Source organism: Pomacea canaliculata, linkage group LG6 (assembly GCF_003073045.1).
Source record: "Pomacea canaliculata isolate SZHN2017 linkage group LG6, ASM307304v1, whole genome shotgun sequence".
Classification (NCBI taxonomy): domain Eukaryota; kingdom Metazoa; phylum Mollusca; class Gastropoda; order Architaenioglossa; family Ampullariidae; genus Pomacea; species Pomacea canaliculata.
Window position 1 is genome coordinate 14,772,786 of NC_037595.1, and position 14,771 is coordinate 14,787,556.

Here is a 14,771-nt window from a genome sequence, read left to right on the forward strand (position 1 = left end):
TTCATTTACTTTCTAGCACTTCATGGGCTGTTGAAGGTATCAACTCTTTGATGTTTCCAGAGAAGGAGTCTATACCATGCATGAACACAGCCAGCCAGACCTCTGACAGAACAATGTCTATGTTGTCCTGACTGTCAGTATTTCCATACCCACCCAAGGAACAGCAGAGTAGGCGATCTGTGATTGTGTGACTAGCCAACAACACTAGTGTGAATGTAGCCAGCAACGCTCTGTGACCGTGTGAACACAGCCAGTGAGTGCTCTGTTTTTGTGTGAACACAGGCAGCAAGTGCGGAGTGTGAGAACACCGAAGTACATACGACTGGGCGGCAGCAGTAGCCGTCGTGACCCATGCCTGCCTGAGCTCGCGCACACCTCGAGCTGAGCAGCAGCAGCAGCAGCAGCATCGATCGGCCTGTACTGGCGGCAACAGTGCCACCTGTCATGCTGAGTCGTCTTCAGACGTTACCGCCAATGCCAGGCACTGCAGATGTCATTGGGTGCTTCTCTAAGCTCTGCCCTCTGACCCAGACTCTAATGTGGGACAGAAGAGTGAGCCAGCAACCTTTCACCCTCACTGTCCCATCAGTCGTCATCAACAATGCTGAGATATGGACAAAACACATCCAAATAATATGGATCACCTTTACAAGCATGTCATTTGTGGTCAGTGTTCGAAGGATTGCGCTTGTGGTCAGAGTGTGCAAGTATCATTTCTGGTCCGTTCTCCGGTCAATGTGCTCAGTACATAGCCTATAGTCCATCACCTCTGGTCGATCATCTCTCGTCAGTATTTGCAATGCGTCATCTCTGGTCAGTCATCGCAGCACCCACAAACACACACACGTCATCCATGTGTTGGTCAAACATATCAGCTCAGTCTCATCATCTCAGGTCTGCTCAGTGTCATTTGGTCAGATTTTGCTGCGCGTCACATCTGGTCAGCCTGCAGCGGATAACGGAGTGTGCGGGCCCGCAGCACGGCACGATGTTGACGCCTGACTCGCGCAGCGGCGTGCGGCGCATTGTCGTGCGTGCAGCACCACGTGCCTTGCACCAGATGTGAGCAGACTCTGGCTCCAGCCGCGCGCCTTACACAGCAACATAACTGGCCTGCTAGCCTCTTCCCCACCCCACCCCACCATCACCATCACCTCCTCCTCCTCCATCCCGACAAGCTATCAGCTGACGGTCGTACGGGCCGAGGGCCGTGCTGCGCGCCTTGTTGCCAAGTGCAGTGTCGCAGGCTGCGTGACGCGGCCGCCAGTGCCGGACATGACCTTCACCATGCGCTGTCGCCGTGCCTCCTGGCAAGTGACGTCGAGACTCTTGACCGGCGCGTGACGTCGCCTGGACACCTGTTTCCGCCTGACGTCAGCAGCGGCTGCGGAGTGCTACTCACGTCCCGGGCTGTCAGCTGGCGTGCGTGTCAGTTTCATGACAAGGACATGCCGCCGAGACTGCGCCAGCCTGAAATAGCAGCAATCAATGGCCAGTATAGGGCTACGGCAGGCGCACCGCGTTCCCACGCTCGTCGATGGCAGCAGCAGCAGCGGCGGCGTGCAGCACTGTAACTTCTGTAAGCCAGTGAGCTGATGGTGTTTGCAGCATGCTAGTGATGTGACTGGTGGGTTACTCTGTAAGCCAGTGAGCAGCATTGTAAGCCAGTGAGCAGCATGCTAGTGATGTGACTGTGGGTTTACACTAAGCCAGTGAGCAATACTGTAAGCCAGTGAGCAGCATGCTAGTGATGTGACTGTGAGGTTACTCTGTAAGCCAGTGAGCAGTATTGTAAGCCAGTGAGCAGCATGCTAGTGATGTGACTGTGAGGTTACACTGTAAGCCAGTGACCTGCCCGACATGATCGGGCTGATGTGTCACACATCAATGATGTGACTGATGTGGTGTGTGCTGAAGGCTCAGTGGTCAGTCACCTGATGTTTGTGCTTAGTGAGAGTACCTTGACTTATGTTTAGTCTCGTTGCTGATATTTTTAGAAATGTGCATGTTGCATGTCGCCAGGTAACAGTCTGTATTGCTTGTATTGTCTGTCAGTTGACTGCTTGTGATGCACGTTAGAAAACTATTGTAGTCTAGTGAGCTGCTCGCCTTGTGTGTCAAAGATTGTTGTGAGCCACCAGAAATTGTTGTGCGCATGTTGTGCATTGCTTGTAGCTTATAATGATGATCTGTATGTTAACATTTGCCGTGTATCTGTATGTCAGTATCTGCTGTGTAATTGCATGACAGGTATCTGCTGTGTAGCTGGATGTCAGCTGTCATGTATGTCATGCTGCTGCGTTTACAAGTGCAAGACAACGCTTTCCTATACCCGCTGTGACTATTTGAGATACAGAGCTCAGTGTTGTGTACAAGATCAACATAGCTTATTGTGTGTTGTATATGGAATATCAGCGAGCTCAGTGTGGAGTAGAATGACAGCCATTTTGTGTCGGATGAGCAAGCTCAATGTGTTGGTTTGCAGATGATCAGTGACAGATGATCAGAAATCGGGACAGCAGTCGCTGGTTGTTGTGCTCTTCACTGGTGGCCTCATCAGGCAGCAGGAGCCCAATACACTGCTGTCTTAATCAGCTGTGGTCTCCGCACGCACATCGACGACAGCAACACCGTGTGGATTCGCGATAGCGCCGCGGTGGTGTACAAAGCCTCGCTGTCTCTTGCTGCGAGCACCGCACGTGCAAATGACACAGGTCGGCATCAAGGACAGCGCAGCTCGCTATTAATACATCATTTCACTCCACTCTGCTCGGCAGCAGACACGACTGCAGGTGATTATGAGTCCGCGAGACTGTTGCCAAGTACGAAAAGTCTTGCGCAGGTAACTACACGCAGTCGGTAGTACTGCCGATCGCTTCCCAAAATCCAAGTTCTAGTGCGGCCGACGAAATGGATGTAAAGGTCAGGGAGGATCACACCTGCTGACCTTGCGTGAACGTACTGCGTGCCAGACGGCTTCAGACTGACAGCTCAGTCGTCTGGCTCTGCTGCTGCGGTCAACTCAAGCGGGAGATGACACTCGGTAAAACCCGAGGTTTTAAATGGCGCCTCTACCGTTGCCGTGAGATGAGCCATTGGTACCGGTTTCTATCATCTGGTTTACCAGCGGGCCTCCTGGTAGCAGTGCGGCATCAGCGTTGACGGAGGGACCATGGAGGTTGTCGGACGGTGCCTGCCTAGTAGAGGTCTACACACACTGAGCGAGTGAACGCTTGTGTACTCACGTACTGTGTGAGTAAGCGTGTGTGTACACATATATAAGTGAACGTGGCACTCGCCTCCCGTGGAGCCATGCACGGCACTGCGCAGTTGCCAGGCGGGTTATGCAACCAGTTCGGTCGCCCTGGAAACGCCGCTTTTTCTCTTGTCGTCTGCGGGGGCTACTCGCCATTGTGGCTGACAACTGTGACTGGCAAGTCCAGCTAACGACTGCAGCTGGCAAGTTTGGCCTACGCCTGTCGCACACAAAACAACAGGGAGGCAGTCATGGGGGCTGGCTGAAGAGGTGGGGTGGACACACTTTGGCACCGTACCGCCAACCCTGGCCACCGCCTGCCAGCAGAAGGAGGCAACTAAATCGTTCTCTTGACACCGTCACTCACAGCACTTCTGATGAAGCAGCGTGTTCATAGTGGAATAACCGGGCCAGCAAACTCTGACGAGTGAAACAGGAACAAGTGCACACTTTGCTGGCAATCTGAACAGTGTTAATGAGTGTCAACACCAATAAGAACATGGCGCATTAGTCTAGACTGGAGCCCTAAGAATCTGTCCGTCAACACAGAAAGTATTAGGGACAGGACAAGGAGAGAACCATCACTCTCTACAATATATGGAAGCGTTCTGTTCGTGTCGCAAGACAAACCTCGGCACACTGCGTTCGCTCCCAGCATCTCGGCTAGCCAAAACTTCTTGTTGACGTAGCTGGAGGTCCCAAACCAGTCCTCGCCCAGTGCCGACTGAAAGTGAGAGGTAACGTGTGTGTGTGTCCGGCATGCCCTCGTCGTCTGGGCCCGGACCTGAGCCAGGTGTCGCCGTGGGCAGCAGCGCCCAGGAAAAGCACCCGCTGTATAGACTGAGCAGCAACGACAGCACCCGCAGCGCAGACGTCACCACCTCTAACAACCACGCTTCGTACGGCGCGCCGCAGCCTCGTGTGGAGAGACTGGTCAGCAGCAGTAGCAGCAGCAGTACTAGCACCAGCGGAAACCCCAAGGCATGCAGAGAAACTAACGGCATGGGGGCACAGGACGCCAAGGTGGCGGCCATAGCGGCAGCCACGGGGCGCCCTGACCTAGCCGACCATTTCCCTGACGGCGGCTGGGGGTGGGTGGTGGTCGCCGCCGCCACCTGCGTGCACGTGCTGTGTAGCGGCATTCACCTCGCCTTCGGCACCCTCTCCTTGCACATCCGCGAGCACTTCTCTACTGACGACATCGAAACAAGTAAGTCACTTCTTCCTATATATATATAAAACCCACCCACCCTACCCACGCAAACACCTCCCAACTCCGGGCTTCTCTTTCAGTGTTTTTGTGGATATGTGTGTGCGAGGTGTGGTGGGGATGGGAGGCAAGCTCGCATACCTGCTCATTCACACCTGTGTTTGCATGTGCTCGTGAATATGAATGTAATACATACCGAGACCAATACACGTGAATGCACATGCTGACGTTGAGATATTTAGGTTTACAAATACTACCGTTGATACTTGACTAAAATGTCGCTAACGACACAACTGGTTCTTTTGTTGTGTCAGTATTCGTGAGAGGTGTGGCAGTGTAGGAGATGTATATGTAGGAGGTGAATAATTTTAAATTAACTGCTGTCTGTTTCTTAAATCACGTTAACGGTGCTAACGATGCGTACACATGCTCACTACTTTCTTTGGTGTGTGTGTGTAAGTCTCGAGCTCTTCCTCGAGTCAAACTTAGTTTACTGTCCTAAACTTCTTAAAGAAGACCCGGATATAAACAGGACTTTCGTGAAATCTCCACAGGAAGTATGGGCGTCTCTCTCTCACACTTTGCATGTAGTCTCTAAAAACGTATTAGCAGTAAGAGGAAAGCCTGTTGCTGTTGCTGTGTTGTTGTTGTTTGCATGGTAAAGTCGGTTATCATACTCTGTATAATATTGATTTAGCAACATTGACTTAAATCATAGATGACATAACGATAATTAGATTGAAAATGATGTCAAAGGCCTTTATCTTCACCCATCATTGCGAGCGGAGATGGGGTCAAGCGACACTCAAACAGGGCGGCATCTGGAAGGAACCGGGGAAGACGACTGCATCTGTCACCAACAGTAGAATGCTGTTAGGCAACACCAAGCAAAAGAATAAGAATAGGCTTTTATTTAATGATTTTGTCAGTTGTACTGAATGGCATTCTTAAAATGTATATGATGCCAACACGAGCATGGCTGTCCATATAAAAGTAAGATTCGGGTACTATATATGTCGTCTAATGCTGCTGCTGTTCAAAACAATGTCTTAATATGTCATTCATGCCACTCCTGTCTCTCCGTTTACTCCCGATTTACAGATTTCGGGTATAAGAAATGTAAATTTTTAATAGCCACATTTGACACAGGGACCGAACTCTCGCTATAAATGAGCCGCCTGAAAACAGTCGGGGCGTGGCGACTGTCGTACCTTCCATGTCAGCTGCAGCAGCTGTGCTGTGAAGATATGTGTGCAGTCTGTAAACATGGGCAACATCTGAAAACAATGCCAAAGAAAATAAACACAGAATTTTATGACACACCCGAGCAAAGTAGAGCAGCGCATACGCTGAAAAGAGTTGTGGGATGGGGAGAAGGAGAGGTAGATGATAAGAGTCTTGAAAAGAGATGTTTGTTCTCTGCACGTCATCCGCCTTCACGTGTCAGATGAGAAACAACGCGACTGTTATTATGTTGTTGGATCAGCAAATGCAAAAAGATTCCACAAACACGACACCCATCTTTTGAAAAGCAACGATGATGTGTTTGTGTTGGATTTGAAACAAATTTAGGATTTTAGACAGTGTAGTACAAGCAGATTTGCAAAGTTTTGATATTAAAGTCTTTTTCAGAAAACGGATTAGTTTTGTACATGGGGTTTTCGGTTCTTTACCCTGTGCTTCTTGGTTTTACAAGATCTTCAGTTTAATTTGTGTGGCGGGCGTGACCTGAGAGTGAAAACATGATGTAGAGAACGACACGAGTTGCGCGAGTGTGAATGGGTGGTAGTGCTCTCCGCTTGTAGAAGAAAAATTTTCCTCTTGATAAATAATGTAAAGGAGGTTTTGTGTAATTGGAGAGGGGCGGTTTGAAACAGATTCACAAAGAGTAAAGGTTAAGAAAGAATCAGCAAGAACAGGAAAACAAAAGGTTAGGCTACTTCAACCAAGCTCCCACACCTTATCCCCATAGTTGAGACAACAGAGTCCCGCCTTCAGCCAAGCCTTAGTGCAGTTTTCATTTTCTTCTGCCTCGACCTCAATGTCAAATATACTTAATGCATACTTTGTGAGCACGTTAGTGTTTGTTTGTTTGTCTTTTGTACCGGATGCGCAGGCCGACAACTTCATCCATTCTTCATCCTGCGTACTTTTGCAAAAGAACGATAACCCATGGTAAACGTGACATGGATGATCAAGCCTGTCTCTGGCCCATTGAATTCTTATGCAAGAACTGTGTGATTAACTGTTAAGTTAGTCCATCGAAGAGACCTCAGCACGAATTTGTGTATAATCCAACGGCTTTGTATAGCTTTACATGTGTTCTTTTGTTATTTATCTCAGGCCCAGAAACAATACATGTATGTGGACAACTGTTGTTGGCAACTGTTTAATGCTTTGTGGGAAGGTGTCAGTGGCTGTGTGTGTCGAACACCACCCACCAATGTTCTTAACAACGTGGTCTGCTAAATAACCTGTATCATCTATACTAGCTCCTTCATCTCGCCCATATCATCAGCAGCCTTGCCGACCGTCGGAGACCCCAGGAATCGCCACGCCTCTATTATCTAATGTTTCAGATGGCGCTGCTGTATAATGTGGTCTTTTGCTGTATCAGTGCTTTAGAGTTTGGCGTTCCACAGTCTGCCCTCTCTAATCGAGCACTTAAATAACACGGGGAGCGTGTAGCTGTGATTGGATGCGGCGCTAGGGGTCACTTCACACCGCGGCTATCACTTGCTGATCAGCGCCACTGTCGGAGGTCACACCAAAACGCGGCCATCATGCTGCCAGCCGCCGGCTTCACGGAACCTCAGTGGTGCGACCTGTAGAAAGTCTTGACTGATATTCGAAGTCCACCATATTTAGAAAAAAAAGTACTTGCACAACCTGTGCTGCCACCCTTCAAGAATTGTTATTGGTGTTAATCTGGTCAGAAAGGCCATTAGCCATCCTTACAGCGGTGTAGCGTCTGGGAGTGTGACTTTAATTGTCTACACGGTGCAATGAGCATGCCTGAACGACAGTTGGTAGTTATTTCTAGATTTTTCCATAATAGTATATATAAGCACTGAGGGTTCTAGAATCCAGATCGAGGGGGCGCCTGGTTCACCACTGCAGTTCAACCCTGGATGGTTTAGGGCGGTGAGCTGCTGCAACATCCACTCAACATTTAGCAGCTCTCGGTGCTGTCCACAAATCGGAGAAGAGGGTTCGAGTGTATGTGGCCTAGCTTATCTGATTTTACTTAATTAGGTGCGCAGAGAACCACAGTTTGATTTTCCGGTTCAGGCTTGACTGTGGCACAAACATTGTCTTTCTGTCGACATTTACAATGTTCCAAATATTTTGTTCAGTCATGGATAACTCTGGTCTCAGAGGCTCTGAAAAGCGGAACTATGAACATAGATATCATTATTTCACCGAGAAATATATTCAACGTGCGTGGTAAATAGGGAATGTGCGATTGTGATTTTTGTGCATCTGACTAAATCAGTCTCATGAATATAATTGCAAATATATACTTTTTTTTTACACTAGAAGTGCCTTCTTACATATAATGAAGTAGGTCTTGGTGAGTTTAAAATGAATTTGAAGTTGTGAAATTGAAAAGTTGTTTACATTTTGCGGTAAACTGGCGTCTATCCAGGTTTTCTGTACACATGTGTACTGTCTTTTTATGAGTTATTTTATCGTTTATCTCTGCTCCTATGATGATTTTCATTTTTGACTTTCATGTTAACATTCAGAGACATAAACGGCACAGTTTTAATAGCTGTCTGAAACTAAGATACTTTTCAAAAATGTTTCTCGTGCAGCTTGGTTAGGGAGTCTTGGAGTCGGCATCTCGCTCTTCATCGCCCCATTCATCACAATCATTTGTCGGAGAAAGAGTCCGCGACTGTATGGAGTCATCGGCGGCCTCATCTGTGCGCTGGGTTGTCTTTTCTTGGCTTTCTCTAACAAACCTGAGCAGCTCTTCATCTCCCACTGCGTTGTCATGTCTTTGGGAAGTGGCGTTACCATAGCAACAGCCAACATCATGGTCGGGAGGTGAGTTGTTTTCATCTTCAAGGCTCTTAAAGGCATCTTTTTTAACAAATCGTTTTATTCAGATTGGTTGAGTTTTTTTTTTAATGTTTTCATATGTCAAGGTAAGAACTGATTGCCCTTTTACAAATATTGATTGCATCAATAGTTTTTGGTCTGTGATTGCTTCTGCTTCTCCGCTATATCTACAGGCCGATACTTATTTTTTCGTACTGCTGTTGTGGTGGGGGATCGTAACAGGAGCTTAGCGAGATGGTAGAAATACGTAGGAGAGGACTTAGTGCAAATACTCAATACTCAGAGTGACCATTAGATTGATCCATCTACAAGAAAACAACAAGAATTTCAAAACATTTGAAGAAACAAAATACATCGGTCTCAACGGTAATTTATCTCCACACGGGTCTCACACATGAGACAGCGGTCAGGGAGTGGTTGTGGATTGCCTGAGTGGGTTCAGATCCCATACGTACGGCTGCGTACATCATGCTGTACCTTGCTTACAGAGTCGGAGCGACGGGTCAAAGCTTTTGAAATGAACTTGAAGTTCTTCTAGGGAGCAGAAGATGAACGACTTCGTCCGCAGCCTAGTCACCTGCTTGGTGAGCTTTATGAGCGACAGAAGCTGGTGTGGTTCGGTCGTTACCAAAGATAGTTCTCAAGGGTTGCGTTGAAAGCGGTCGAAGGGAAATTCGGGTAACTAACATGAACGGGTGGACCGGTATCCATTGTGAGACTTTCTGTCGTGGGCGCATGACCAGCCTCGCTGGAGTCAGTTCACCCAAGCTGTGTCCCATCGTGTTTCCCCACGACTGGTACCTCTAATACCAGTTAAGAGATGAAAAGAAGAATGACTTACACTTTCTGATTGTAAGTATATCATAAACCCTGACTTTTTTCGTTATGGGTGAGTTGATTGGCCTGGCCTTGTCTTACAGGTATTTCAAACGACGGCGGGAGATTGCTGAAACCATTTTAGTGGCGGGGTCTGGTCTGGGCACAGCGCTCACATCTTTTCTCTTTCATCAGCTTATCAGGTAAGCATTTACAGCTGCTCGCATTTTTTTAAAATCTTGTGAAAAATCAGCTACAAATCATATTTCTACCAACTCGCATGTGAAGTAAATGTTATAGTTTGTCTTCTAATTTATATCCTAGCTTGGTTAGCAACAGAAGTGTACTATTATGTCCTCCTCTCACCTACCACAGAAGTAGTTTAAATTGTATCTTCACTTGATCCAAGACATTGTGACGGAAAAAGCAAGTTGACAAGTGAAGTGTGCGGTGTGTAAAGCGCTGTTACAGGTATGTAAGATGTTTGTTGCTGAATAATCATGTATACCGGGTGCACGATGAAATATATCCATTATACAGCAACAAGAACATGAACTCTGTGACCCTTCCTCCCTCCACCCGTGACTGACAACGAGATATCCTCATTGCACTCTAGGAGGCAAGACCTGTGTTTTCTTGGCATGCAATGTGATCGCCGATAGCTCGTGGCTGACGTTACGTTGTCATGACTACATCCACTTCCTTGACATTTACATCAACTTTTTTTCCAGAAATAGACGACAGTAGCTCGGATGTCGTGGCTCTCTTCGCCGCCTGGCAGCCCATCCCGTGTCACTGCCCCTTCATTTTGCGAAAAACACTCATAAGGATCGTTCCATGCTGCAGGAACGAAGAATGCTCTTTAGGTCGGCAGGGTTATGGACAGGTCAAGATGTCCACTGATAGTCCTATTCTAGTTCCATCGGAGAGCGGGTTCTCCATTTCCTCTTCAATATATCACCAGCACTGTTTCCCACCCATCCTCGTCTGAACATGTAAAAGAAACTGTTTCTATTTTCCTCTCCAGCATACAAGGTTTGGTTCAGTCACCGCTTCCTGAGCATTGGTCTGTTCTCAGACTGGACTGGCTTGAGTACGTGCATACAGTGCGAGAAGTCACTGCCCCACCACCCCACAGCTTCAGTCTGTTGGTGTGTGTGTGCGAGAAAAAAAGCCATTTGCTGTACAGTAGTACATCTTGTGACGTAGCACCAAAACTCCTTGCAGCATTTCATTTACTTCCAATTCCCTGATATTTATAGGGCAGTGCTTAATGTGTGCATGCAGTCTACTTCATTTCTCCAGGTCAACGTACGAAATATTGATCATTCCTGCCTTGAGCTGCTTTTGCTATTTTTACCTACGTGTGTGGAGTTTTAGTGACGTTTTGTCAAACTGTTCTGTCAGTGTCATAGTGGAGGCTTTTGACATTATCCTCATGTCATTACTCTTGAAAATCCTTTGCATGCAGCTGACAGTCTAGTGAGGCCACATTCAGCAGACGAATTCGATGACAGGTCGTTGCCCCTTGTAGCTGTACAAATACTGTTTAAGAATTAAGTGTACGTCACTATAAGCTGAGAGTGACAATGAGTGACGTGGCGTGTCCCCCTGTATCGTGCAGCAGCATCAAGTGGATGCACGGCTTGCAGTGCATGGCGGGGCTGCTGATCCTGACCATCATTGCTGGGGCACTGTACCGCTCCGCCTCACTGTACCACCCGCGCCGTGACGTCATCCTCCACCTCAAGTCGCAGAAGAAGAACCGCCGCGACCGGGAGGCGGAGAAGCCGCCATACTTGGACTTCAGCGCACTGCGCATGCGCTCGCTGCAGGCCCTGATGGTCATCGCCGCTGTCGTGGGCATCGGAATCCACGTGCCATTTGTTCTGCTGGTCAGTTCCCCGCAGCTGCGTCCAACATCTGTGAAAGAAAAGTCCTTGATATTGCGTCCCAGAAAAATTTTTCATTGTCTATAACCGTACATTTTGTTCATGTGTTGATTTTGAAGGAACTGTCATTCAGGACCGACTTGAATGTAGGTTTTTATAAAACGAATGGGCTAAGTTCATCACAAGATTCTGGTTCCACAAATCCCAATATTGGTCTACTTACCTGTGCTTAAAAAGAGTTCAAAATTCTCCATGTCATGTCGGAGGGCAAATAAGTCATCGTCTCCAGTCCTAGCTCTTAAACTGAATGTCCTTATTTTAACGGGGTTGGTCTATTTGTGATTTTCGATAAGATCTTAAACGTCCTGAACGGTTTAAGACTGAAAATATGTGCCTTGTGATGAGCTAAGTGGACCTTGTAGTTATTTCAAAAAAGTATTGCAATCAAGAGGGTCTTTAAGACGAGGTAATGTGGCTCATTCCTCTTAGTCTGCCAGTAATGATGCTTCTTAATTATTTCAAAACCCACTTTACTGGGGTATCCCCCTTTCTGGTAGTGTGCAATAATTAGCAACAAATGCCCCAAACATGCATCGAGTATACGTGTGTGTGTGTGGTCAAACAGGTTCGGACGGCGAAGCAGGCAGGTGTGGACGCCTATCACCTGCTGCTGCACAGCGTGTACGTGGGCTTGGGCTTCGTGCTGGGCTGCGCGGCACTGGGCTACGTCACCATCCGCACCAGCGCCGACTGCTTCATCTGCCGGCGCCACCTAGTGCAGACGGCCGCCATCGCCGGGGGCGTGTTGACGCTGTTGCTGGTGATGGCGCGCGACGCCAGCGCCTTCTCTCTCTACGCCTGGGCTTACGGCATGGCTGCTGGCGCCTACTACCTCGGCCTCAAGCTCTACGCCCTGGAGCTGGTCAGCCAGCAGCTCATGGAGCGCGCCTGGAGCTTTCTGTCCGCCGTGCAGTGCTTCCCTTTCCTGTTTGGCGCGCCAGTGGCTTGTACGTGGCAGCTGTTGTTGTTCGTGTCATAAGCGTCAGATGTACAAGAAATGTCTCATCAGTAGCGACTACCTACTGTATACGTTTACTAACTTAGCATTGCAGACTTCTGCACGCAAAAGCTTTTTAATTAAACAAATATGCTGTTTTGTTGTTTTCTCCATCTTTTTCATTGTTAAGTGTTTGATTAGTACTATGCTTGACACTTTGTGCAGCCTACCTGAAGGCGGCTTACCAGACGGACGATGCAGGCTACGTGTTCGCCGGCACCACTATGGTTGCTGGCGGGCTGCTCTTCTACTCCATGCCCTACTTCGAGCGGCACGCCTCCAACCACGTGGTGTTGCAGAAGCAGACCAGCACGTGCTCCTCCACCATGACTGCGGAGGCTGCGGCTCTGCTGGAAGTGGACCTGTCGGATGGGGGCGGAGGCGGCGGTTGCAAGGTCTCCAACCACCTGCACTGCGTGCTGGCGCCGCGCGCGTGCCGCAGTGTAGGCATGGGCAAAGATGTTGGCCGGGGATGCCAGGCCCCGGGCCCGCAGCACGGCAAGGAACGCGAGCGCAACGGCGGCGGCAAGGCCACGGTGCTGTCCCGCATCATGGAGGAGCGCGACGCCGCGCGGTGCTCGCCCGATGCCGCGTGCAGAGCTGCATCCTGCAGTAGGGGCAGCAACTCTGTGGAGCAGACCTCCGCCAAACAGGAAAACGGCGAGCCGGTCGCCGATGGACCGTCTGACAGCACCTTCTCCAACAAGACGGATAAGTCAAGCGGACGCGAGTCCAGCAAGACCTCGGACAGCAAGAAGAGCAAGAAGACCGATGTGCGGGTCGACTTCTTTGACCCGCCCAGCCAGGAGAAGGAGTCCACGGCCACAGTCTCCTACGACAGTGACCTCTACATTAATCTGTGTGAAGCTCAAGTGTAAGCATCCGCTGCTACCTTGACAATGACTGTCTGAACTTATGTTTTCACGGCCTTGCGTCTGCTGATCACGAAGGCCAGACACTTAAAATCACGAAGAAAGCAAGGTTCCAAGCATTTCTAGAAATGTACGTGAATGCAACATGTCGGTTCGATAATGGATCATGCGGATTCTCAAGTTTCTCGATACACCGAGCCCATCACTCATGTGGCTTGAGATACCATGTCGTACGCCTGAGGCGCGATTCTACGCATCCCAGTGTTTGCGCCTTCCATTTTCATACTAAAATTGTTTTGGCCACTAACTTATCACTCATCTAATTCTTTGGTGACCTTTGCTGCAACCTCGTCGTCGTCATTATCATCTGAAGACGACATGATCTTGTGAGGGAACTGCCCCTCTAGTAGGTGAGGTTGTTACTGCGTTAAAAGTTTGTCAAAATCTGGTGGTTTTTTTTTTGCGGATTTCTTTTTGTTTTTGTCGTTTTTACTTTGCTGAGCTTTAAAAGCCGACAGTGTGAGATGCACTGTACGCTGAAGCTGCTAATTCCTAGCTACCCCTACTTTGAGTCAATTTATTAATGGTTAATTTACTAAGGCGTGTGACTTCTGTGTTTTATTCTCCACTAAATTGTAGCTGTGCATATGATCTCTCAGCCTGATTGCTCCACTGACCTACATCTGTGTTGTCTCTCGTTCAGAATTAAGATAAAGCAACTCCTGTTCGTCTGTCATGGCAGCGTCACTTGGCCAAATTCTGAAACACATCAACATTTGCTACTTCATCTGACATTCACCTTGCGCATTGGTGTGAACGTGCCTAAATGTACTGCGTTTAACACTGTGGTCTCCACTGATGTGACCCCAGTAGTCCCGGACATTTTGCCCACGCTCTCATCTGCATGGCACCATTTAGCCCCAGGGGGAGTGGAGGAACGAGCGAGCTGCCGAGGACATGACTAAGGGCAAAGATGTTGTCGTTATATTTTGCTTCATTTACTGTCTAACAAATAAAGAGTACGGGTGACCTTTCCTAGTGTCTTTTCCTGTATAGTTGTGGAAGGTCGCATGTGGTTGACACACAGAGTACCTTGCGGTACACCTTTTGAAATCCAGAAGCTCACTGCTAAAAACCTGCCAACGTGCAAAACTGTGGTTCCTTTCAATGCACATCCCTTCACTTCAACAAGACGAAAATGGCTGTTGAACCAACAGACTTAATTGTGCACTGCACAGGAAGGACACAGCACTGCATACAGCACTGCATGAGAATTGCTTGTTGTACACTAAATAGCAGAACCATACAGTTCTCAAAATTTACTAATATGTGGAGACAATTTTCAGCAGTTCTCAAGGTCCACTTAAACAAACCCACAGGTCTCACATCTACCAAAAGCAATGGTCAAGAGTCACTCCAGGGAGAAATGGAATAAACAGCACAAGCCACTATCTCATCTGTTTGCATTAAAGTGGTGCTCACTTCACGCAAAACTGCAATACATCTCTTGAACTTTTGTACTTATTTTTTCAGTTAAGATATTGCTACACTTTCAACCTGAATACTGCAGATAATGTGGACTTACTATTTGCTCCTCTTA

The 14,771-nt window shown here is 48.2% G+C and overlaps 1 protein-coding gene across 7 annotated transcripts; it reads left to right on the forward strand.

The window, feature by feature from the left end:
• The first annotated feature begins 1,083 nt into the window (after positions 1–1,083).
• LOC112565757 (monocarboxylate transporter 13-like) lies at positions 1,084–14,205 on the forward strand. Of its 7 annotated transcripts, XR_003099487.1 has the most exons (8): positions 1,084–1,587; positions 2,486–4,466; positions 8,285–8,519; positions 9,455–9,553; positions 10,975–11,245; positions 11,868–12,249; positions 12,465–13,581; positions 13,875–14,205. XR_003099487.1 is itself a non-coding variant. In XM_025241486.1 (7 exons), exons 2-7 carry the CDS (start codon positions 4,016–4,018, stop codon positions 13,175–13,177), a joined length of 2,151 nt encoding a protein of 716 aa, XP_025097271.1. In that variant the 5' UTR covers positions 1,084–1,627; positions 2,486–4,015; the 3' UTR covers positions 13,178–14,205. The 7 variants fall into 7 exon arrangements, 6 of the variants coding, with proteins under 6 accessions (XP_025097271.1, XP_025097272.1, XP_025097270.1 ...); XM_025241486.1 differs by having other exon boundaries at positions 1,084–1,627; positions 12,465–14,205; XM_025241487.1 differs by having other exon boundaries at positions 2,251–4,466; positions 12,465–14,205.
• Positions 14,206–14,771: the final 566 nt, after the last annotated feature.

Coding starts and splice junctions, on each gene's coding strand:
- LOC112565757 (XM_025241486.1), top strand. CDS start 4,016: ATGCCCTCGTCGTCTGGGCCCGGACCTGAGCCAGGTGTCGCCGTGGGC. Junction 8,520..9,454: donor GCCAACATCATGGTCGGGAG/GTGAGTTGTTTT, acceptor CTTGTCTTACAG/GTATTTCAAACGACGGCGGG. Junction 11,246..11,867: donor ACGTGCCATTTGTTCTGCTG/GTCAGTTCCCCG, acceptor GTGGTCAAACAG/GTTCGGACGGCGAAGCAGGC.